The sequence below is a fragment of the Lycorma delicatula genome, chromosome 1, assembly GCF_047948215.1.
Source record: "Lycorma delicatula isolate Av1 chromosome 1, ASM4794821v1, whole genome shotgun sequence".
Lineage (NCBI taxonomy): Eukaryota > Metazoa > Arthropoda > Insecta > Hemiptera > Fulgoridae > Lycorma > Lycorma delicatula.
Genome location: NC_134455.1, coordinates 307,068,372 through 307,096,211, shown reverse-complemented (window position 1 = coordinate 307,096,211; position 27,840 = coordinate 307,068,372). Strand labels below are relative to the sequence as shown.

Below are 27,840 nucleotides of genomic sequence, written 5' to 3'. Positions count from 1 at the left end.
ATATGCTAAATCGAACAAAGGTTACCGTTATATACTGACGATGATAAATTGTTTTTCTAAACTAGCATTCGCCATTCCGGTTAAAAGCAAAACCGGTATGGAGATCGCTAAGGCTCTCAAACCCATATTGGATAAACACAAGATGCGTCATTTTCAAACCGATTTGGGGAACGAGTTTTACAATCCGTCGGTTAAACGACTATTGCATTCGTACAATATAAATCACTATTCCACACATTCGGATAAAAAAGCATCGATAGTCGAACGATTTAATCGAATACTGAAAACGATGATGTGGAGAAAATTTACCGAACAAGGAACTTACAAGTAGTTAGAATTACTAACAAAATTGATCGCAAAATACAACACCAGTCATCGCACTATCGGAATGAAACCGAAAGATATAAATAAGCGAAACCAAGCCGCTGTTTTACAGCGATTGAATACGGTATTCTATCGAAAGCCTACTTTACCGAAATTCAATGTCTGCGATCGAGTGCATATAAGCAAATTTAAAAAGACATTCGCCAAAGGACATTTACCGAATTGGTCGAACGAAATATTTATCGTACATAAGGTACACGATAATACGCGACCGTGTACTTACACGCTTATTGATATTCACGGTGAGGTGGTGAGCGGTAAATTTTACGCTGAAGAGCTCACTAAAACTAACGTTACGAACAATGTGTATTTAGTCGAGAAAATCTTATGAAGAAAAGGCGATAAGCTATTTGTGAAGTGGCAAGGGTTCAACGGAAAACACAACAGTTGGATACATAAGGCGGATTTGGTGCGGTGAATTGATCAGTCATAAACATGAAGTTGGAACGTCAACAGGTTGGTAATATTACGCTTAAAAACTTCGACGAATATACAGGAGCCGGGAGTGGAGAGGGAAAAAGGACTCGTCATGGTCCTCTTCTACCGAATACAGTTAGATGTATTATCTGTGGACCATCTAACTGCGGAAAAACAAATGTTCTATTCAACTTGTTGTTCTCTCCGGACGGTTTAAGGTTCAGAAATATTTACGTGTTTTCGAAATCGCTGTACCAACCGGAATATAAGTTTATAGAACAAGTCATGACTGGTGTTCCGGAGATCGGCTATTTTGCCTACTCTGAAAACGATCATGTGATGGCGCCTGACGAAGCGGAACCGAACTAGATAATGATTTTCGACGATGTAGCTTGCGAAAAACATCGATAGCTTTTATTTGACACAGACATATTCCAGTGTCGGAAAGCACCTTGTACGGGACAACGCAAATCTCCTTCTTATATTCAAACAAGACGATCTCAACTTACGTCACATATATCAAGATCATGTAAATACCGATATGAAATTCAATCGGTTTAAAAGTCTGTGCGGTGTTGCATGGAGAAAACGCCATGGATTTTTGGTTGTGGGTAAGGAGAGCGATATCGACGGCGGACGATATAGAGTAGGCTTCGATGTTTTTGTAAAAGAGATCATTTGATAACCGGTAACAATGGCAAGCATACACACCTACGAGGACGGTATACTGTACGCTAACGCGATACATTTTAGACAAAAACCACAAAACAACTTGTGTTCCAAATATTTTAGCGACCGTCAGAAGTTTTGCGGCAACTACGTTTGTCGTAAAGTGAACTACTGTGAAAATAAAGACTGACGATGCTGGCGACATGAAAAAAGAATGAATCGTGACTATCCGTTGGTTGTTCTGTTGATGATTACTAGCGAAGGTAAGATTTTCAATAAGCGTATATGGTTAAACGTTTTAGAAGAATGCGACAAGTACGAGATGCCTATCGAACTGGTGATCTACGATAAAAACATGTTCAACACAACGGTCCGACACGGATGGATCTTTATTTCAAGATTTAGACCCTCTCCGCTCGTGTACAAAAAACCTTTATTGGAACTTCGAAACCGTCATGCATCTATGGACTACACAAATGTTTACATGCACATGTTGGAATACGGTAGTCGTCTAGAAGGAGCGAGATGCTGTATAGTGATCACGGAACGAACTATTCCGATCAGATCGCCCAAAATGTTGTACCGCTTAGCGTTATCATACTGTAGAAAATGTTTTGTGGACACGGCTTACGGAGTACAATTTACCGACAAAGTACCGGAAACATTACCGATAAGAAGAGGAGGATTACCGTTCGACATCGTGAACAACAGGGCGCAGGCGCTCTTTTCCGGTGAGTTTCTACACGAAGCGCTGCCTACATTGCGATTATACGCCGATGTGTGCGGATTGAGGTACAACGAACGACGCGAACTGTTTGAAATCCAAAACGAAGATTTGCTGCGAATATGCAGGCGCGAAACCGGACGAATTTTGGTTGTTGAATAGCTATCTGTTGCATTTACATTTGGAAGGCGACCGTCATCCGATCAGACGACTTTCCACACGGTACTTGACAAAGGTCCCACAACGCGATCACTCAACGATTGTGGATATCCCGCTGTGGTTTGGAATTGAAAAAAGAGTTGTCATCTTTAAAGACACAAACACAAAACTGTTGATACCGTCTATTGATCAGGGTGTTACGCAATATTACCGCGAATTGTGCAATACCAATCGCCCTCCGGTGAGAATGAATGTTTCGTTAATCGATGTTATACGTTTCCTACGCAGAACCAAAAAACATGCAGTGTTCTTTAGATCGGCCGAACTAGGATGGTGATCGATTCTTTCCCGATCATTCGTAACCACGATGTCAAATATGAATGAGGATGATTCATCAACGTCGTCGTCGTCTGCGAAGTTGGTAATGGAAATCGATAGAATACGAGATTCGATTAAAAGAAAACATCGCGCTATTACGCAAGGAATAATGGAAACTGATCAAGTGCTACAAAAGCACTTTAAACCGATTGTTGATCCATTTCGGGAGCTTAAGGAAACATTTAATCAAAAGAAAAATGAAATAAAAGAAGAAGCGGAACAAGAAATAAAGGAGGAGGAAGAAAAAGGATAAGGGTGGAATATCTACACAAACAGTTATGAGAACACTTTGTAAAACACCAAAACATCGATTCGTTAAACCTACACACCCATCATCACCTGGTGAACGTGCAAAATATTATTTGGATCTGATCGTAACGGATAAAAATAGGCAAATTGACAACGTATACCGTGTAAAAAATATAAACGACCAATGGACGATTGGAAACCACAATGTTGTTTTTAAAGGAAATAATATTTTAATCGGTAAGAAATCGTATAACGGATCTGAAGGCTTATTCCAATTGATATTTTTGAAGGAACCCAAAGGTTATACTATTTGAGACTTGGATAATTATAAAAAAATATTAGAAACTACTGAGGCGCATAAAAGCCAAAATACTGGACGCGTAATATCCATTAGATCATTCAAGTACAATAATATTATTAAAGAGTTGTTTCCCCACCCGAGCCGACTAGGTAGTCAAGAGGAAGAAAGCCCTATAACCGGTTCAGGACTGCTTATGAGGGCGAAGAAAACACTAAGACCCAGATTACGTGTACTGGGACTATCCGAACGAACTTTGCGATAGACTTCGTCTATTAGTAGCCTCTAAGCGTGCAGGTCATACCGGTCACAATAACGAAATCGTGTCCATTGTAAAAGAATTGCAAGAAAGTGGATACATAAAGGAGGCTAGAGGAAACATTTTATTTTAATCAGTCAAAAGATGAGTATCGACAAGTTCGGACGGTTTCTTGGTGCAGCGTACGGTGGTAATAGACCACCGCTCACACGGATTGTTGAAACGTTTGACAAAAGAAGTTATGGGAATTTTGATATCAAAAAACGTAGGTTGTGCAATGTGGGAAGTCCAATAGAGGATGATGATGTTACTACTTTTGGTTTTGTGAATAAGATTTACGAAAAGCGAAGTGATTTGACCAATGGATATATACCGACAGTTTTACCATCAGACTATCGTTTTCACATAAGCGTTTGTGTGATGTCGGTGAACCTGTTGACAAGACCGACGCCGTTAACCTCAATTATTTACACAACAACTTGGCGATAAGAGGAAAGGATCTCGTTACAAAAGTACATGTTGATCTTAAGGAGCGTGTTATTAAAAAATATGGCGATCAAAAGATATCTAAATCAAATCAGAGTACAAAGGACAACATTATGGAATACCTATTTAGAACTTACAAACTCATAATGCAATATTTTGACAACCCCAATCTTCAAAGAATTGATCGAGTAGCTTTTACAAAAGTTTAAAGAAACGATCAATTTGATAAGATTGGGGATAGGTGGCAGGAAGTTTTAGACAATGTTAAGGTGTCGGGCAACAAACAAAATAATAACGGTGAAAAAAATGAATTACAAAAAGACCAACCAAACGCAGATATAAATAACAATGAAGAAGATAAATTACAAAACGACCAACCAAATGCAGATGTAAATAATAACGATAAGGAGGATCTTACTAAGAATCAGATTCGTCACCCAAAGATGGATCCGCCGAAGAATGACGGACATGAGAGGAAAAATTATCTGACTAATAATGAACTACCAATTGCAGATCCAAACAAAGTTGTTCCTCACTGAATGAAAACAGACAGCGTATAAACACGTTTATATGTGGTCATTTATGTCTTCAGTTCCTCAGTCGTGGATCATCCGCAAACCACTAAAGATCATAATGTTCTGCATAAGTGGAAATTCGTCGTTATTACACACTACATTCTTCCCGGGTTTAGATCTAATTGATGGTGAGTGGGAATTGGCGTTGATAAACCTAACCACGTACAACTCGATACCGAATGTGGAAGAGGGGAAACTCGTTTACCGTATTACCAATTAAAAAAAAAAAAAAATATCAAGCTGACACTACCGACTGGGTCGTATGAGGTGGACGATATCGCCAAGACAATAAGCGATGAATTAAAAAGCAAACACGATATAACCTTAGTTATGCGACCGAATAACAACACGCTAAAATGTGAAGTTAAATGTGACGATTGACGTAACATCGAAGGATAGCTTGGCACCACTGTTGGGGTTTCAAAAAGCGTGTCTAGCAGAGAATATATGGCACATGTCATCAAAACCGGTACCCATTAATAACGTGAACGCCGTACGTGTCGCATGCAATCTTATACGAGGCTCCTATACTAACTGATCAGAAGGTCACGTTTTACATGAATTTACACCAAGCGTACCGCCAGGTTTCAAAATAATAGAATCGCCAAAGAATATAATTTACTTACCGGTAAATACAAGGAATATAAACGAAATCACTTTAAGGTTTACAGATCAGAACAGAAAACTGATAAATTTCCGCGGTGAGACAATAACCGTGAGATTACATTTAAGACGAAGATTAGAAAATGGGACTAATATACAACAGCGGCGGTACGATACGCAAACCGATCAGTCTATCTTTGAACACCAGAGGGTTAACATCGCGGAACGTGTTTCTTCGCAAACTCGGCTTTACGCAGGTGAATCGTAATGGCAACAGCAGATATGTTAGACATTGGTGAAAGTGTTTCATATGATAACACAATAACTCAATTTGAGTACCACACCCATTTACCGCATGCATCGTCGACTTATAACAACAACGATGAGATCCGGATACCGATTCACCAACAAGACGTGTACACATTACCGTATAGAAGTTTTTTGATGGTCGAAGGTACATTAACTACTAAAAATGGAGATAAAAAAGCGGTGGAGTCAACATTTACTAACAACGCGGTTCCGTTTCTGTTTGAGGAGATACGGTGTGAAATAAATGGAACGGAATTGTGTCGAGTGCAAAAGTTGGGAATTACTGCTACAATAAAAAATATTCTGTAGTTACGTAAAAGCGAGGAGAATAGTTTGGAAAACTTCGGTTGGAAGTTTAATCTGACGGTAAATTTACTTTAGATAAAAAAAACGGGACGATTTTGCTTCTATGTGCCTTTGCGTATGCTTATGGGTTTCGCCGAAGACTATAAACACATAATATTGAATGCGAAACAAGAATTGGTCTTACTTAGATCTTCCAGCCACGTAAATGCGCTTGTATCTACGAAAGATGCGCCTGATTCTAAGTTAAAGGTGATTAAGGTGGCGTGGAAAATTCCATATGTTCACGTAACCGATACAATACGATTGCAGTTGTTAAAGGTTGTAGAACGAGATAGACCGTTGGCGATTTGTACATGGCAGGTACATGAGTATCCGGCTCTACCGCAAACAAACATTCACTCTTGGACGGTAAAAACGTGTCCGCGAACGGAGAAACCGAGATATATGATATTCGGTTTACAAACAGATAGAAAAGATAAAGCAACAAAAACTTTGACTAATTTCGATTTGTGTGAGTTGGTAAACGTACGACTGTATTTGAATTCACAATACTATCCCTACATTAACCTGCAGGGTGATATAAATGTGAAGTATGAAATGTTTGCCAGCTTTCACTCCGGTTATTACAAGTCAGAGGATGAATGTCCTGCTTACAGTTTGACAGATTTCCAAAATAATGTGCCGTTGATCGTTATCGATTGTTCCAAGCAGAACGAATCACTTAAAACAGGAACAGTCGATGTACGTATCGATTTTGAAACTAAAAATTATATACCTGCGAATACGGCTGCATACTGTCTCATTATTCACGAAACTATCGTCACGTACATACCGCCTACGTTGATAGTGAGGAAGGTTACGTAATGTTGGAAAAGTTTACACTTATTGATCAAAAAGAAGACTGAGATGAAAAATTAAGTAAAAGTACAGGTACGCCGTCATGATGGTCGTGTAAGTGGTGGTTGATCGACACAGATTCGCCAAACATAAAGAGAGAAATTTCCCAGCGGTCTTTAGTTTACAGATATCCCTCGTATAATAAATATTTTATTTAGTACAGAAGTTTAACTACAATTTTTTATAACTGCCCATTGGTTTCAGATCTAGCTGCGAAAATATACATAATATCATTTTTACATTTTATATTAGTATTTATATTATTTTTTTGATGATAATCCCTAAGTACAGTTTATTACCAGTTGTGTTTGAAAATAAAATGTAGTAACATAACAATTCTAATTCTTTTTTTCAAATTTAATTCTGTTTATTGGATAATAGATACGTCATTCTATTTACAACTTCCTTAGCCATTGCTGTTGTAGTTTTTATTTCCTTTTAACTTTTGCAATTATATTACTTGCTTCCTAATTAAGCTAGATTGTATTACCTGTTCAGTTTTTCCATCTTCTTTATAGACTTCATTGGCTTATTGTCAACTATCTTTATTATTTGTGTTTTTAACATTAATTTTCTATTCAGTCATTTGAACTTTTTTTTTCAGCTGAATATCTTATTCAGTCCATTTCCTTTGCTTGAAACTAATCCCTTCATTCTCTATTTTTATCATATTTTCAACATATATTAAATAAGTTGGGTATAGGCCTTTCCTTATATATGTTTCCACTAAAAGTGAAAAGTTGACTTTTGGTGGAAACAAGTGTAAAACCCGTATTAGATTTCCTCGGAAAAAAGACATGTGTACAAAGACACCAATAACATGCAAGCATAGAACACCACATGTTAATCAAGATTTAAAAACGGTTGAATGTAAAATTAACAAGGTCATCATATTTGACAAAAATAACATATTAACTGAGAAAATACAACACAGAATAAATGTGTATTATCTGACCGCATACTAAAGAGGTTTCCTAATTCTTTTAAGATGGGAGCAGTGAACAACATTTTCACAAGCAACTCTACAAAAGAATCGTAATTAGCTGTGAAAGGATTTAATAATCTTTGTAATTTAAAGGAGGATCATTTTTAATTTATAAGTTTTAATAATTATTTAATAATAAGAAAGATTTATTAAAGATACCTGATTAACTCTTGCAGTTCATAGTACATTTTTCTCTTTATCAGCTTCACAATACACCTTTAGATATAGGGCAAAAATAGTTATTAGTTCATTCATGAAAATAAAATATTCCTCTATTAAAAAGTTAGTACCTCTCAGATAGTCAGCCCTAAGTATTCTTACAGGAAATTACACTAAATGGATTTACTAAAACATACTCTACAGTATGAATCACTTTCCATTGTACCATAAGAAACACAAAGCAAATTTTAGGTTTAAAATTTTATTCTCTTACAAAATAATATTTTTATTGGCCAGTTTTTTTCACTTATAAATAACTTGTGTAGTTAAGTAAATTTCATTACTTTTATTTGTTATTATGAGCAATATTGTCTTTGTTTATTTATCTGATTTCAGGGATCAAATAGCAAACCAGTTCATTTGTTATGTTTGGGTACAGACGGCAAGTCACTGCTGAGTCACTGCAGTACTAAACTATCTCGAAGAGTGATAACTGGTGGAATGTTTAATATTTCATCAGATAAATCATTTCTTAATATTGAATCAGACACTATTTGGCTTGAAGCTGGTCCACTGCTGATGGCTGATGGTGGAATATGCTATATAAGTGATTGGTCAAAATTTGAACAATCTCATTCCTCTATTACACTACAAATTAAAAAGGGTAATAATGAATTGATTTATATATATATATATATATATATTTAATGAAAAATTAAAAAAAAAAAAATGGGTTCCAGAACTGCATCTCCAGTAGTTTCTGAGAAAGTTGTTTTGAAACCCAATAAAGTAGACTTGAAAAGTATGCTTTTCTAGGTTTGGGAAATGTAGTTCTGAGAACCATTTAAGAATAAATATAAAACCACCTATTTTGCTTAATACTCTGTGTCCATAGAATTTAAGTATAATGATGGCTGCGGAATTTTTCTTCTTGAATGTAATTTTTGTATGTTACAAGTCTCCATTGTCTGGGAATCACATTTACATTTGTTCATTATAGGACATCCGTATCTTGTAAGCATTGCCTTTTTTAACGTTATCAATCCTTACCAATCCTATACATCTGGTATCATTTCAAAATGATAAATTTTGCATTTCTTTACCAATTACTTATGACCTGTACCACACAGAAGGGAAATTGAGAGCACAATAGGACACCTCACTGTAAATGTTCTTATAGGACATATGTAACCAGTACTGCAGCCAACATGGTACAACAATATTTGACCTTTAGAGCTGAACTAAAAAATAAAGCATTTTTCAAACCTATGTTTATATGAACATTTTTCATTATTGTGATGAAAGGCCTGAAAAGTATGATAAAAATACCTAGTATATGTTATTGTGCTTAATATTAAATGCATTAAACTTTAACACATCATTTAGATAAAAAATTCAATATAATGAAATAAAATGATAATTTTGAACAATAATATTATAACAGGGTGTCCACATTATCTCAAGTCACAAAATATTAATGAAATTTAATATTTGATGATGAAAAATAACAGAAAATTTAAGAGGTTCTTATAATTTTAGAACACAATTTGTTAGAATATGATATGCTTAAATATATTTCAATTTTTTTTAAACATTTATTTTATGCCATCTAACCCCCAGGACTACTGTTAGGTATTGCTTCAGAGGATGAGATAAATCACTCGTGCCACAGAAGCCACTTTCAACCTTCTCATCAACTAACCTTCCTTCAAATTTGTCTCACAATACTTAATTTAATTTCAATATTGCTTTGCTTCATACAGAACTAAGATTTTTCAGATTCTGTGATGACATTGTTGTCTTTTATTTTAAGTTTTTATTTAAGAGAATCTACCTTTTATAATAAGAGACATATCTCTGACAAAAATGTCTTTGACATAACAGATGTTTTCTTTGTATGATTGTGTTAGATTCAATTGCTAGATATTTATTGTAGAAAAAGAAAATTGTAAAAAAAAAATTTTAAATGTAAAGGACATGATTTAAATACATTTGTTGATCATAAAAACCATGATAAATCATAATAAAAATATTTGACAAGAATTGAGAAGATCTTGGCTTGATTTTGAACTACCTTTATGAGAAATGGATCCTAATTTTCATCATATTGGGTAGCATATATATATATATTCAAGATTTTTTACCTTCATAAATCATTCAAACAAACCAGATAATTTGAAAAATTACATGATTGAGTAGAAGATGAAACGTTAACATCAATGATGGAATTTTCAATACCTTAATATGTAACATAACTTTTCCCAATACTTCTTAAAAATGTTTCTTTTCTTATGTTTATTACAACTTTTGCTATTGTTTGCAATATGTTAATTTATATCACATGTTTTCTTAATAAAAATAAATGCAAATCAGTATACATTCCAACAATAAACTAGATAGCAATTAAACATCATTTAAAAATGAGTTGACAATTAGTATCTTTCTATACCACTGACACCCATTATTTTTTAGAATAAAAATCTCCCTTTGCTATATTTCATTGTTTAATAGCATTGATGCACAAGTTCTTGAACAGACGTTCTTTACAGCAGGTAAAGAACCTGCTGTAAAAACTTACTAATGTAAAAACTAAAATTGAACTTTTTTCAACTTACAACTTTCTATCTTGTTTTTCAGTTATGATGGCTCACTTTACTTCTGTTTCAACAAAGGCTGTTTTATTATTTATACTTCACTACCTCAGAAAGTAGTCAGTGTTTAGGTATATTGCAAGTAGTATATTTCAGATTTTGAATATATGTCCTGTATTTGATGTCTTGATGATTAAATTAACTACATATATACAAATTTATTTCCATGTATAAATGTGTAGAGGTATGGGTAGATGAAAAATATAAAATCATCAGATTCCTTTATGGAACAAAAATTTATTTATTTTAAATTGTTTATTATTATTTTAAAATTATTGTTTATAATCAAATAGATATTTTAACAAGCATTTTTCATTGCTGGTACTTTATACCTTTTCAAGCACTGAATAATAAACAAACAATGTAAAATAATAATAAAATTATATCTTGGTATCTAAGTGATAAGTTAGCTTTTACATTTTTTTTCTCTTTTGGAGAGCAAAAAAGGCTTTCGCGTTATCTTTCCCTGGAATAAAATATAAAAAAAAAACTAATACTAGGCTAAAAAATGAAATATTAAAAAACTAAAACTTACAACTAATAACACAGATAAAATATCACTAAATACTTAGTAAAAACTGATATTACAGTCGGAATCTTAACAATAAGACGCAAAAATAAAAATAATAAACATAAAATAGAATTTATCAAAGTCCGAGAGGGGTGTAAAGGCCCCTTCTTGGATAACAGAAAGATTAAAGAACTAACATAAAAACCATAGCAATTATAAGAAAAAGCTACACTAAAAAAATGTGTTCAACACAAAAACAAAATATATATAAGAATAAACAAAAATGAATAAAAAAATTAATGTTTTACATGACAAACACAATATTAAATTTTATGCAAAAAACAAATACATCGTAGAAATATCAATACCCAGTCTAAAACTTACTGATCTTGCCCAGGATTCGGCGAATATTTCTGGGCAACTTAAATTTACGACATAAGTCTGCATAACACATGCAATCCACAAAGTTGTAGCGCACAGTCAAGTGGCAGTTGCATCGTATGCATAATGGTGCGGCATTTTATATTAAAGACATCAAATGTCTAATAAGCAAAAATATTTGTATCCTGAAAATAATGTAAGAGATATAATATGTTTATTATTGTAGATATGTTCTTTGTATTTTGTTGTGATACAAAAAGTATCACTGTTTTGTTGCTTCTAATATTGATGCTATATTTTCATACATTTCTTTCATGTCGAACTGCTTCAGCTAATGGATTGGATGGCTGTTTGCTACCATTATGCACTGCTTGCATGCTAACTTAAGAAGAGTCAGTAAAAAGACGCCATTCTTCAGGAATATGCTGAATTCCAAGCTCTTTTATAGTCGATGGACATCAGTACAAATGCACAATGAATTTTTCTTAGTAAAATAAGTTGAAAGAGTTTTATTTTGTGTTCTAAATTTAGTAACTTTTGTTTTTTCCACTAAAAGGTTACACTGTTGCAGTCTAGTCCCCAAAAGTTCAAGTAGCTGCTTTGATAACATTAAATTGTGAACTAAATCATTAAATTCATGTTGTTGAATGAAATCAGGAATTTCTTATTAGGCACAGGAAGAAATTCTTCAACATTCTGTATCTTGTCTGCTTCATTTTCAGATTGTTCTTCTAACAATGTCTAATCACAATATCTAATCTGCTCCTCTCTGTGTGGTGCCAGCTTCAGAACTGATGATAAATCTGCATATTTTATGAACTTTCTATTTTTTAATGAAAATCAAAATATATTTGTCATACAAAAGTAATAGGTAGTGATGTAGTCCTTAGGTTCACGCCAAACCATTGGTACTGCAAAAGGCATGGCTCGCCATTACCCCTTCAACCATTCAGTTAAGAGTTATTGAGCACAATATGCAAATAACATGAGGCACCCAGATTTTATCTTGATCCCCACACAATGAAAAGAAAATTTATAAGCTGTTTTTTTTTTTCAATTCAAAAATAGTCTTTCTTTGAGATTTAGGTGTAAATTTACCACAGACATCGCAAAAATTTTCTGGATGATTTGAACATCCACAAAGTTTTTCAGAAGTCATGTTAGCAAATAAAAACTATAAAAATCACTTTTGTGTTATGAAATACAACAAATGTACATTATATTTCAAGAATAAAAGGCATATTTGTATTCAGATATATTTTGAATTGATGAAAATATAGTAAAACACTAATTACTCTGTGAAATATAGCACACAGTATAGGCAAGTGAAGCTAGACTGAATAAGATTTTAAGCTCTGTAGAAGACAACAGATTTCTATATGATGTCGCCAGACAGACATGTTTGTATGTATGTACTTCTCATGGTACAGTGTATATATTTATTTATTTTTTCTTTATTAATAATTAATTACAAAAAATGTTTACAAATTTATGATTTACATAACACCTTCACGTGGTAACACATTTTCAACACCATATTTGAAATCAGCACCCAAATTACAAGAAAAGTTGTTTAACGTGTTAGATACAAATTTTGTGTTGATTAGTGTTATTATAATACTATGTTTGTTTTTTTATTTATTTATTTTTAATAAATATCTTCCAATATTAAAATGAAACTTTTGTTTTAAAATTAAAATACAGCATTTTTTTAGTCTGTTTTAATTAAAGTCAAATCTTTTAACTCTTCATAATCTTCAGATGGCATTACTTACACAGATTTTCACACAATTAAATTTTCTACAAATGTTTTTGTTAACTTTAGTTTGTTTTTCATAATTTAACAAAGTTGTACATCAAACTCAAGAAATTGTGTTTAAGACACCAGTATTTTTCTGTAATTTTCTAAAAAATGACTAGAGATGTAATTCTAGGACACATATTTTCAGAATTTCCTGGTCCAAAAATACATGAAAGCGTTAAATTTATCCCTTAAATTTCAAGAATTTCAGTATGGCTTGATTTTACTATTTGCAATGAACAGAATGAAATATTTTGCAAGCTACAACTCAAATGTGAAGTGTTTCTGAACCCATGATTATGTATTTTTATTTTTTTTTTTTTCACTTGTAGATCATATTCTGATATTATTTCCATTTCTTCGTTACGTCCCCTTTATGATTCATATTATAACTTGCATAGAAATAATTTTTCAATTAGTTTTAATTACTGGTCATATGTTTATAGCTCTGGAGAATGGTGAAGTACAACTGGAAATGCAAGGTGCACAAAAATTTGGCCCCTCTCTGAATTATTCACCTTGTTATCCATTATCATGTTCGGTATGGACAGAATATAATTATAAGCCAATTATCAGGAATAAAAGTAAACAAAGTCTTCTTTCTGTTATTGAGTAAGCTTTTATTTTATATATTCAGTGCATGTTTTAAGGAAAGAAATAAAAATAATTATATATATATATATATATATATATACATAAATTATACCTTATTAAATAATGAGACTGTGTGCGCTATGAGTCCTGTACTTATATGAGAAGCAGTAGGATGTCCTTATGCTATGAATGACCTTAAAGCTTTTTAGAAGCACTTATATGAGCATTATTCACTTTCACTTGGGTTATCTGAAAGCAATTATAAAAGAAACAATGTAAGATTGTTTTGATGGAATAATGTCTAATTTTAAGCATATTAACCTCAAATTCCTTCAGGAATTTATTATTTATTTATTTAATTTATATTTATTAATTTATTTATTATTCAAAAATAAAACCAATTGTATTAATACTATTCACTTAATGAAATTTATTTGTGCAGTCTGAAAATGTGAGTGAAATTCTTCCATTATGAATTAAGCTTTTATTATGTAACTATGCATACATAGATGAAAATGGCTTGTAAATTTTTATGTATAACTTTCATGAGAAAGCTTCATTTATAAATGAATAACTTATTTTTTCCCTAATGTGATGAATTTGTTTACCCAATTTACTTTCATATATTCATTTATGTGCTAGGTTCCTTCAAAAACCCTTATTTTTATTTTTATTTAGAAGATAACTTTGGAAACGACATGCAGCTATTTCCAAAGTTTATTTTGTGTATTTTTATAGCTATTGCTTATTAAGATTTAGCTCAAAATTTAGCAGTAATTATTTGGACTCTATAACCTAATTAATAACTTCCTGGGTTGTTTGCCCCAAAAGAAAAACTATCACATTCAGTGATTACTAATGTTTTATAATCTGGTTTTATAATGTTTTACAAATTTTTTCAAATTTTCTTCCTTGCCTTTGGTAGCAATAAAGTTTACCACCAGCAGAATGAACCTTTTGACTGAATGGATCATCATAGGGAGTTACAAGTTAGCATGTGTTTAGAGAGGTTTATATCTGACACTGTCTCAGTGTCATTTGCCTTTTAACTGTGTTAGTAAAAAAAGGTAGTGGTGTCATCATGATCAAAAACTGAATACCTGGCAATTTTTTACGTGGGTTAAGTATTGATCAGTGTTAAGGGAAAATGACTCCTATGCTTGAAGAGGATTGTCTTGAAGAGGAATATTTAGGTGATACCTAGATTGAGGATGCTCCAAGGTCAGGTTGACTGTCTTCATCTGTGACTGAGGAAAACATTGCTGCAGTACAAAAATTGCTTGAGACAGACAGACATGTGACATACCACCAAATAGAGATGATAATCTCTACTGGATCTGCAGTTAATGCTATTGTGTAAGGACCTTCAAGTTAAAAAGTTTTGTATCCTTTGGGTGGCACATAACTTGACCGACAATCAGATGGCATTTGTGTCATGGTGGTATGAAATGCTGAAAAAGTTTGAAAATGGGAAATCATTCTACGTGAACAGCTGTTGTGATGGGTGATCGCCTTCAAAAGTGATGTAATCCATGTTCAGGTTTTTTTTTTTTAGCGTGACCCACCGGGTTGGTCTAGTGGTGAACGCGTCTTCCCAAATCAGCTGATTTGGAAGGCGAGAGTTCCAGCATTCAAGTCCTAGTAAAGCCAGTTTTTTTACATTGATTTGAATACTAGATCGTGGATACCGGTGTTCTTTGGTGGTTGGGTTTTCAATTAACCACACATCTCAGGAATGGTCGAACTGAGAATGTACAAGAATACACTTCATTTACACTCATACATATCATCCTCATTCATCCTCTGAAGTATTATCTATAAACGGTAGTTACCGGAGGCTAAACAGGAAAAGAAAGGGAAAAGGTTTTTTTAGCATATCCTAATATAACTTTTCTAATTTTCTTTTCTTTGTAGATCTCCCTTCATTCCCTAATGACCTTTCCCAAGACCACATTGAAAAGAAGTGGGGTAGGCCATCTCCTTGCCTTACACCCATCTGAATACTGAATGGCTGCAAGATTGCTCCTTTGAATTTAACATTTGAAATTGTTCCTGTTAGGATTAATCTTACAAGGTTCAATGTTTTCTCTTTTTTTTTAACCTCCAGAGCCACCATTAGGTATTGCTTCAGAGGATGAGATGGATGATTTGTAGCGTGTGTGAAAATGCCATGCCTGACTGGGATTTGAACCCAGCACTTCCAGATGAAAGGCCGAGATGCTGCCACTCATGTTACTGAGGCTGGCAAGTTTTCTCATCTGCACCAAATTAAGTATGTTGAATAATGATGTTCAGCAAGTGGAATCATTGCCTTCATAAAATCTACAAAGCTGATCACTGTATTTTTGCTTGTAACATTATATTTTCTAATTACCATTTCAAGTTATAAATCTGTTTGGCAAAACCCCCTTGATATTCTTCTATACATGGGTCCATTTGTTTTTCTGGTCTGGTGAGCAAGGCTTGAATGTAACAAGTAATAGTGAAATTACTGACATCCTTCTTGTCTCCTTTTTTATGAAGTTGATGAATTAAAGTGACCTTCCATTCCTCTGGCAATTTCTCCTTCTCCCATATTCCCATGATAATCTTGCTAAGTGTTTGAACATTATTTTCATTTGCATTCTTCCAAATTTCAGCCATGATGGAATCTTCTCTGTAAGGTTTATTATTTTTCAGATCTTTAATTTGCTTAATTTCTCCCAGATTTGGACACAATGAGTTCGGGTGTTGCCATTCTGATAATATTTCTGTGAATCTCTCCTTTGATTCCTCACAACTGAGTAAGACCTGAAAAACTTTGCCAAAATTTCACTTTTTTCCTATAGTTGGTCACAAGTTCATAATTCTTCCTTAAAAGCAAAGAATTGGGATATTTATTTTGTCCACTTTTACTTAAATAATCTGCAATATTCTTTATCTTAGACTTATTTTGTTTAAACTCTTTGTTTATCTTGTCTAAAAGCCTTGTTTCAAAACCCTTTTTCACTTTTCTTAATATTTTGTAAGTTGCTTTCCTTTGTTGCCAGAATTTTAAGAGGTTTACTTCAGTTTTTCTTGCATAAAATTTTTCCATAGACGTAATCTTTCTGCTACAGCATCATCACATAGCTTATTCCAGCTTATTTACATTTCTTCTTCTTCAGTGAATATGCTACAGCTTCTGCTGCTTCAACAAATTTTAACTTGAATTCTTGCCACTTTTGTGTTTTAAGGTCCTTAATTTTTCCTGGAATTCCAGTTTGTTGTCATACAATTTCTGATTATCTCTTTTTTGAATTCTGTTTCATGTCACCTTTCTTCTGCTTTTGGGTAAAAACCTCATTTTGATTGTGGTTAGATAATGATCAGAATCAACATGAGTCCTTTTTTCACTTTAACATTCATCATTTCTCTTATGCTCATTTTCAAAATAGCTCACATGATCTATTTGGAATTCACCAAGTCTTTTACACTGAGACTTCCATGTTTTCATCTTTCTAAAGAGTTATTTAAAATATGTTGACATAATTTTCAGACTGACATAAGGAGAAGTCGTTCACTGTTTTATCGGTTCGTAGAGTTGCCCACTTCTTTATCTTTCCTTCTATCTGTTCCAATCTGTGCAGTGAAGTCACCTACAACTTTTTGAGGACACAAATGTCCTCATTTATAGGAGTATGTACCATTGCTGATAGCTTATGTCTTGTAACCACATTTTAGGGTCAGAAGAGAGTCTTTTTGATGGTGATTTAAAGTCTGTTTTTAATTATCAACGTGGAGGCAGGAATGTTAAGAAGAATAGCAGTTTTTTCCATTATGGAGAAAGAACCCTCTTGTGCCACTATATATACATATTATTCAGTACTCGTGTGCAAACTCAAAATTTCAAAATGAGTCTCATATGGTTTCGTATTTATTTATTATTATTAAAAAATTAAGTTTTATTTATTTGGAATGTAAACTCTTTCTTGCAATACTTCTGTGGATACATTCACAAAGTACACTATATGTTTATTTAGTTAAGTTTGTTTCTGCTTTTATTTAAGAATCTGTCTGTTCCTTTTACTGCAAAATATGATTTTTTTTATTTTATTTTTGGGCATAGAGAGGTCCAAGCATAAAAGCATAGACCTCTTAAAACACTGAGAGGTGTTCATCCCCAAACTAGCTCAGTTAAAGTCATGTAAGAATGAACAATCACATATATTTTACTCTATTTCACATATTTTATTTTTAATTATATTTTAACTATATATAAAAAATGGGATCTGATAAGTGAATAGTAGGAATGAATGGGCTGAGGATTGAGATATATGTAAAGATGTTTGTGTAAAAAAACTTCTACTTATTCTCTTGTACCTTATAGGTTATTTGGAATGCCATTCATTAGCACGTGCGAGTCACAAGCTGAAATAGAAGAATTTGTTAAACATACATTAATGAATGCTACATCTACTGGTGTAAATAGAATAAATCACCTTCTCCATGACTCTGTGCCTGAAGTTGACTTAAAGATGGTAAATTAATTTTAATTTGAATTGGAATTTCTTTTGTATGTAGAATCTGACAGAATGAAGGATATAGTGTAGTAATAATGCAAAAAGTAAATAATTATATTTGAACATTTTTTTTGGTCATTCTATAACCTATTCTTTCTTATTTACAGTGTTTACTTTGTCTTAAATCTGCATCACCTTGATCTTCTCGATCTTTTCTCATACATTATCATTCTTAGATTTCTGACCTTAACCAGTTCCTTTTTGAATAGTATCATTAAGTTATCAATTTTATTTTGACTGCTTTTTAATAACTATGAGATGGTCATTGCATTAGCCATGGAGCTTCATCATGACATGAAATAAATGCCAAAAAAATCAATTTCTTAGATCAATTAAGCTCTGAAGTAAAGTGATGTGATTGCATTATTTTGTTACAATCAAAGACTGACCTCTAAATTCATTAAGCTTCAATCTTGAAAATCATGCAACATTAGCACATAATTTTTTTAGTAACATTGGTAGTTACTGTACAACTCTTCTAAAAAAATAATGGGAGGCCTATGATCCCAAGTTTACAATTATATACCAAACAGTTATACAAGGGGTATTCAAAAAGTTATCTACCTAGGCATGTTGCTAGTTACATATTGAGATATGTTTTATACCTACATGTTGTTCATAATATGTGTGTACTATGATCTAATTGTGATTGAATTTATTTTACACGTGTTGATGGAATAGTCCTCCAAAGTTAGTAACCTGGCTATGGTAATGGATTTGCAGAAATTGGAGCATCGACCAATATCATAGTCATAAAATTTTTCACCAAAGCAAGGAAATATCCAAAGAACATCCACAGTAGTATGGTTTTTTTTTTGTTTGTGGGCGAAAAATGCCTGGGTGTTATCATCGCCCGGAATTTTATTAATAAAAGGGTAAACTAACTCCAAAATAATAAAACTTAGAAGGTGTAAAATTAATATTAATCATAAAAATTATATTAATAAAAATTTATTAAAAAAAAGTCAAGAACGTAAAATAGAACTCAAAACTAATATCGCAGACGAAGTCTTTAAAATATAAAAGTTAAAATAATAGAATAAAGAAACTATATAAAACTTACCTAATTCTGATGGGTTGTGCAAAAGGTGGGTCCCTTCTTGGATAATAAAATTAAAGACATAGAACCAAAAAAATCAAAATTGGAAGTAAAGGTTAAAAATTATCAAAAACTCTTCTAGCATTAAAATATATATGATAATATTAAATATTTTGCAGTAACCTGGTACTATGCAAAAACAGAAGCATCCGGTCCAAAATTTTGTTATTATTGTACAAGATATCACGGATGTTTCTAGGTAGATTAAACTTACGACGCAACGCCGCATAACATATGCAGTCCATGAGAATGTGGTGCACAGTCATGTGGCAGTTGCATCGTGTGCGTAGGGGTGGGACCCCTCCTGACATTAGGTATTCGTGTGTGATCCTCATATGTCCTATCCGTAACCGGCAGAGGACCACTTCCTCATGAGAGTAGTATGGTGACTGTATGGCGATAATGCGCCTTTGCAATACCAAATGAAATTCTGGTCCAAACAATTTAAGTGGGACAGGGAATCCATCGAAGATGATTCCCACAGAAGAAGACCTGTGAAAGCAACCACACCCAACATCTGCCAGAAAGTGGACGGATTGGTTATGGAAGACAGGCATGTTAGGGTTGCAATACTTGCTACAGAATGTGGGGTGTCTGAAGGAACCATTATAACAATATTTCATGACCATTTACATATGACAAAAGTTAGTTCCCAATGAGTTCCACAAAACCTCACACCACATCAAAAGCAATGTCGTGCGCAGTTGATTGCAGAGAACTTGCTGCTATGTGAAAGGAACCTTACGGATTTTTTCAGCAGGTTGGTGACTGGTGATGAAACATGGGTTCATTACTGGGATCTTGAGACTAAACAAGAGTAAAGGTTCCCCAACACCCAAAAATTCAAGACCCAGCCATTGGGTGGGAAGATCATGGCCGCAATTTTTTTAGTTAGTGAGGGAATTATGTTGACTGAATACATGGAGCACAAGCAGACTATCACTAGTAATGTCTATGCTGAGTATCTTCAGAAGCTACAGGCAGCAAGAGACGACCTATATTGAAAAAAAAAATGACACTACCTCTTTACCTCCACTCTCTAAGGTAGGTACGTTTTGAGTGTCCATTGTACATTCATAATAGAGTGAGTGGTTTTCAGTTGTTGTAGTTCTTTGATTGATATGGACTAGTAAAAAAAGTTTGCTTATGTACTTGTCTGGAGAGATAGATGAAAATTACTTTTATCACTCAAAAAGAGATCATGAAAAACTGCTATACTTATTTTTTTTAAACTTTTAAGTCTTTCTTGAACCAAATATTAGTTAATTCTTTACCTGCATCAGTACTTTTATCCTCAGATATAATTTTTTGACAGTAACCCTTATAAATTTAAAGCAAAAATTTAATTTAATACATTGCTATTATATGTGTTGCTTGTTTTCTTTTTGTTATACCTATTTTTAAATTCAATCAAACTTCTTTTCTTCATTTAATATTAATCCATTTCTAATTAGATATTCATTGCACTATTAAATATTTAAATTTATAAATCTAAAAGTGGAATTTAACATTGAACCTTCAGGTTAAAGCTAATTCCACTTAACAAACTCATGACACATTTATCTAAAATCTCAACATTCTTAAGTATGACTCAAATTACTTAAGTAGAAATCTCTTTCTACAACTATGTTTTTTTTCAAATATTATAAAAATGTAGACATTTTTGTAAAATCTAAAAATGCAGAAGTAAATTTTTGCGTCTTCTACAATAAAGAGATGAATGCTATTCTAATAGAGTTTCCCTTTGATAATTTGTAATGTATTTAATACTATTATACTTATTTATGTAAAATAATGATCTGTGAACCACAGTATTTTTTCATTCTTTTTTTTTTGAAATATAACAGAATTTTAAAAGAAAATTACATTTTTTACATCTTTTAGTTTACCAGAAAATTTATTCTCATGAAATGAAACATTTATCAAATGAGAGAGAAGCTTCCCTAAAAACATTTTATATTTTAATTGTTGATTCAGAGATATCATTTAAACTCGCTGACTTTTAATTTTTTTTTTTGTAGATTATTACAAAAAAAAAATTTTTGTATGATTCCAACTTCATTAGATAATGAAAGACCATCACCTGTTTAAATACAATAATTTTAACAGGGATTAGTGATACTGTTAGTAGTATTATTTTGAACAATATTCAGCGTTATCTCTAGAAGTGCTATAATTACTAATTTCAAGCAGGTACAAGACTTGTCATTGTTATTATATTTTACATTTATTTCTTCATCCTGATTTTAAATTATTACCTTTTCAGTTTTAATGACACTCCAAATTGTACTTAATTTTTTTGACTTTTTGGGTCAAAAGTCACTTTTTTCTCAGCATTAATGTCTCTAGTGAAAGCTTTTACAGTCATATTTTTCTGTTTGTCTTTAGGCTAATGGCAACTTTATTAATCTATTTATTCCCTCTTCTCTATTTACTATAAAATTTACTTTTTTAGTAGTACATGCAATGTAGTCTTATTTGTCTTATACATTATAGACATATTTTTTCACTTTTTTTAGTGTATGAAAACTTTTCATACACTAAATCTTTTCCCACTGAATTGCTAGAAGCAAACAATTTAAACCATTGATAATCCAACATTTTTCTTTTTATTTTGTGTTTTCTGGGATTGCTCTGGTTGGTTTATTGTGATAAAACTAATTATTCATTAGTATAATCTGGTAAATCTGAATCAGTTAATTAATTTTATTTCCAGTATAAGTAGATATAAATATATTCTGTCATTTTAAATAACTTTTATGAACTCATTTACTTTAATTTTCTTATGATAACTCTAATTAAGGATACATTTAGTATTCAGATTTATGTTGACATTTTATACATTATCTCTTATAAAATCATAATTCATTATTATTATTATTTCCATTATTTATAAAAATATTCAAGTTTTATGAATGTGAAATACCAGCTAACTCGGTATATTTACAGAAAAGTGCAGTTAACAATCAATTTTTAATTTTATGTTTATCCTTCACAGAAGCTGAAACACTTCCACTTTTATAACACTATAGTGTGATAAGTATCAACTAATGTATAGCATTAACTATAATGTACAAATTATTTACCTTCTAACCTATGATTTGAGAAAAATATTAATATCTTGGTCTAATTTACTTCATGAAATCCCAATATATTCTACTTTTATGATATATAATTAATGTTTCCTTAATGTTTTCATACATACTTGATTTACAAGAACTAGTTTTAATGAATGTATTTGTTTTTCCTACCATATACTGTAAATCTCTTCCATTTATGAAACTAATCTATGTTTTACAAATACAGATTAGTTTCATAAATGTCCGTGGTTTGTCTGAGTACAATCATTAAGGTCTTATCAAACAATCATACAAAGTTCTTATTAGATTTATTTTGTTACTTTAATATAATTTATTTTTAATATTTAACTATTACAATAAACCCATGTTTATTACACCTGTGTATGTGTGTGTGTGTGTGTATGTGTGTGTGTGCGCACAAATAAAAAATACTTTACACAAATAAAAAATGCTTTTTTATTTCTTTATATAGTATCATGAGTGATTTTAATATAAAAACTATTAAAAACCCAATAACTTAAATATAAAAAAAAGAAACATTTGTCTCCTTCTAAACAATTAATAATAAAATAATTGTACACTGCTAGTGTTGCATCTGAATCTATCATTATCAAATTATAATATACTAACTTATTATATTTTTATTATGTTATTTTTTTTTTGTATTTTTATTATTATTTTTATTTTTATTTTTTACTATGTGTAATTTTTCAGAAGTGTACCATTTATATGTTCCTGTGTTCAGTAGCATTCAAATTAATCAGAACACAAGGAATTTTTTGTTTTTTTTTTATGTTGTGGCTACACTGCTTTGGTCATAAAAGAAAAACTACTCCAACACAGGATCAGTTATTAGTGAGAAAAAGTAAACTTGATCTAAAATTATCTACTATACACTTAAATCAAGAATTAGCAGTCAGTAGAACAGAATGAACTGTTCAGCTACAGACTTCTTGCAGCTAGATTGAAAGCTGTTCAGCCAGCTAATAAACAGCTTTTAACAGAAATGAGCAAAAAAGGACTCTTGTGGGCCAAAGCACATCCTAACTGGACCAAAGAAGACTGGAAAAATGTTATGTTTTCTGATTAGTCACATTTTTACATTCAGGTGCAAAGGGTTCCTAACATGACAAAAGCATCAGATAAAAACACATCACTGGCTCATATCCAACAACATTCCCAATTCTTTCACATTTGATGGCCCTTGTTCATTAAACTTCCAATAGATGGTATATTGAAAAGTGATGGCTATATCAAGCTTCTGAAGGAGAGGGTTGTGACACAACTTAAAAAAAAATTCCCACAAGGCAACAACAGAGTGTAACAAGATTTGGTGCAATGTCATACTGAAAAAAAGTTCATATATGTTTCTGATAATGTTTCTTTTTCCATTTATATTGATCATATCTAAGCAAAGGTTTTTACAGTTATTTTCCATATTTTATGTCATAAGCAACTGATTTGATATTAAAGAGGGTTTACTTTTTAGATTAATTTATTATATTTAATGTTTTTTAAATAAACCATCTATGTAACATAAAATATTGAGATAAGACATACATCTTATCTTAATTTTTTATGAAAGGTTTTTGCAGGATCCTGAATTCTGTCATGATTGAAATAAATCTTGTTATTGTGTAATAAAAATAAAAAAATAAAAATTGCTTATTAATTTATATGAGTGCTGCTCTCTGCTGCAGTTTTATAAGACTGTCTCCCTCTAACAACTGTCTGATGGTTTATCAAATTGGAATTTTCTTTTGTATTTATGTATATAATATTATTCTAATGCATTTAATTTTATGTCATCTCTATTAATTCTAATATTTCTAAATTTGTGCCAATATCAGAAATAGAATGTTTATTTCTTTTATTAGATGGTCTGCTATATTAGATAAACCTAATTTATTATTTTTGTAATTTGTATAATACTCAAGAATTCAATATTTAAAGGATCTGTTTGTTTTTCCTATATTAATAGCATCACAATCATTACATTTAATTTGTTTTTTTAAATATTTTATTTTGTGGTTATTATGTTTGTATGGTGGTTTAAATATTTATTTATTGTAAGTTTTAGTAATGTTTTCAATGATATTGGTGTGTAAATATTTTGTGTATATTTTTTTCACTCTTTTACACCTTATTATGATGTAATGGTTATAAGGTTATTTTGTTATTGTGTTTTGGTAGTTGTTTTTTTATAAATATTATTAATTACATACAATAGTATCATATCCATTTTCAACCACTATATATTTTATGATGTTTGTTTCATTATTTAACTTTTCTTTGTTATTATGTTTGATTGTTCTATCAATCATATTTGTATACGTGTTAATTTTATGAGACCAAAGGTGATTTGATTTTTTATGAATTGTTATATTATTAGATATAGGTTTTCTATATACAGATGTTTCAATTTTGTTGTCTTCATTTGTTTGATATTGACATCTTAATAATTTAATATTCTATTACCTATTTTAAATGTGAATTTTAAATATAAATTTAAATTCTTATAATAATAAGAATTTAATTTAATATTATTAGATGTTCATTCTTTATTACCGGGTTACATACAATGAGAATATCATATACATGCTGTATCCATATTAAAACTTTATGTGTACCAGTGATGTCATGTACTAATTTACTCTCAAAATCCTGTTAATATATTTCGGACACAATTGCTCATAGTGGAAAACCCATAGGTAAGGTATTTTTTGGTTTGTAATATTTGTTGTTAAATTCAAAATAGTTAGACATATATTTTACATTTTATTAGCTTTATCCTCAATTTTCATTATTTTAGTATTTTTATTATGCAATAACGAAATTATTTTAATCTTATCTGAGTAAGTGGGATCCCACAAAAGTACTTTCATGAAAAATTAAGGAGGAATATGTCTTATCATACACAGTATTTATACTAGGTGGTTTATTTAATAAAATTTAACAGTAAAGAAGAATAATATGAATCTTAAAAAGATTAGTTTCAGTAAAATATTTTTAATAGTTTATTATCTACCTAATGTGCTGGAGTAATTCAATATATTGTTTGCTTCTTCAATTTAGTTTTATGCTTTCTTTTTTAATATTTTATTGTTGCTTGCAGTTTCAGTGAATTTATTAAAATTTTAGAAATTTGCCAAATGTAACAGTTATTTTTTTATGTACTTAAAAAAAAATTGCTTGAATTCTCTTAATACAATTTTATTTGTGTATTATTATTCTGTTTTTCATTACTGATAAATGTCCAAGTACAAAATATCTTACTTAACATTTTAACTAGTGAAAAAGATGTACTTTATAATGTAAAGAATTACAATGAATAACTTTTTTTTCAATTTTATAAACAGTTTTAGTTAACATTGCTTTAAAATAAGAATGTACGACATAATAAAAAATATTGGATTCGTTTGTTGGTGTAAGTGTAAAAGGATTTCTATTTAGGGCCAATTATTCAAGTTAAAGTTTTCCAAGTGGTAAGAATGTTTGGAGAAAATGAATTTAAAAGTTTAAAATGACTGTTTTGAATGCTTAAAAAAATTACATAACATTTTATGAAACCAGTTTACATTAAGCCAAAATGACATTGATACAATGGCACTGGTAGAATGGATAGAATGGAAGAGCATGCTAATTGTCACTAACCAAAGTTTACAGTACAAAAAAAATTAAACCAATGACCAATTTATATTTTAGAATGCTGCTGTCAAAATTTACAATGAAAATTTCTGACAAATTGTTATCTTCATTGAAGATACAATATAAAGAACATATACCAGTGGTTATGAAACTGAGTTATTTATTAAATTATTGCCACAAAACTCTTTGGATGAACAGGGTAATAAATTTATTGAACAATTTAAATGAACTGGATAATTTAATAGTCTACTAAATTTACGATATTTTTAAAATTTTTATATGTATAAAATTTTGTTAGTACTTTAATTTTATTTTAATAATTGATTTCTATTAAAAACTATTCTTTTATTTTCAGCTTTTCCTAATTTCTGTGTTTCTCTATCATGAAGTACTACCCTTTACACAAATATTTTTATCTTTTCTCAGTTCAGAGGGTACACTAGATAAATATTTTTACTGTTCCATTGTAACTCTTGCTCCCTGCTTGGCCAGGTGCATTTTCTGTTGCTAATTGAAGGAACACTTATTAAGGGAAGTGGGAGGAAGTCCAATTAAAAATAATTGCTTTTATTGTATTAGTAATATTTAAGAAACCATTGAAAAACTTATCACAGTCTGGGAATGTAACATTTTTATACTAAAACTCAGTGTTCTCTTAAAATCTTTGTAAACTACTCAATGATTAATCATCTATGTTTCAATATTTATCATTTTATGGTAAATGTTATTTAATATGCACTACACTGTATTACTAAATAAATTTGTTTTGTCTTTTTACAGTATCTAGAAATTGTTTCATCTTACCCTGTGACTATCTCACAAAAGGCAAGTAACCTGTTGAAGAAATACTTTGTTGCTCTTCGTCGTTCTCGACCAGGATGTCTGCCTTTATCTACTATTAAAATAATGTCAGTTTATTACCTTGTCATTTACATATTGTTCAGTTTTATTGGTATGCTTTATTGATTAAGAGTTTATTAATTTATTTTATGTCAATGTGAAAATTCAACAACATAATTATTCTGTCACTATGAACAAGGGTGGTTCGAAAAGTTCACAGCCTAAGAGAGAAAACACAAAATTTCGTACCAAATTATTTTTAATTTCAACAAAGTCATCTTTTAAAGTAATACACATAGTCCATTGCCTTTCCAGCTTATTTATTCCTTCAGAAAAATACGATTTCTCAAGCTCTGCATAATAGGCGTCTATCTCAGCTATGACTTCATCATTTGAGACAAATCTTCAGCCACCAAGACATTTCTTCAAATTCGGGAACAGGAAATAATCACCAGTAGCAAATCTGGTGAATATGGTGCATGTGGGAGCAATTCTAAACATATTTCATGAATTTTAACAGCAACAACAGAGGACGTGTGCGTGAGAGTGCATTGTCATGGAGAAAAAGCACTTTTTTCTTCCCCAAATGTAGACGTTTGGTTTTAATGGCCTCCAACAATGCTGCATAATATTCTCTGGTGATTTTTTTCCTTTTTCTATATAGTCTATGAGCACCACACCATGAACATCCCAAAAAACAGTGATCATGACTTTTCCCACTGATCGAACACTTTTTGCCTTTGGAGCATTTCCATTGGTTTCAACCCACTGTTAGATTGTTGCTTCGTCTCAGGGATGTAATAATGAATCTATGTTTCATCAACAGTACAACAGTAA

The 27,840-nt window shown here is 31.3% G+C and overlaps 1 protein-coding gene across 1 annotated transcript in view; it reads left to right on the top strand.

Annotated features, from left to right (window-relative positions):
* Positions 1-27,840, top strand: part of mei-218 (meiotic 218) — a 46,542-nt gene that overhangs the window by 12,339 nt on the left and 6,363 nt on the right. The window contains exons 6-9 of the mRNA XM_075354411.1: positions 8,254-8,521; positions 13,648-13,813; positions 18,144-18,294; positions 26,944-27,071. Coding sequence (XP_075210526.1) covers positions 8,254-8,521; positions 13,648-13,813; positions 18,144-18,294; positions 26,944-27,071 — 713 coding nt within the window. The remainder of the gene's footprint in view (positions 1-8,253; positions 8,522-13,647; positions 13,814-18,143; positions 18,295-26,943; positions 27,072-27,840) is intronic.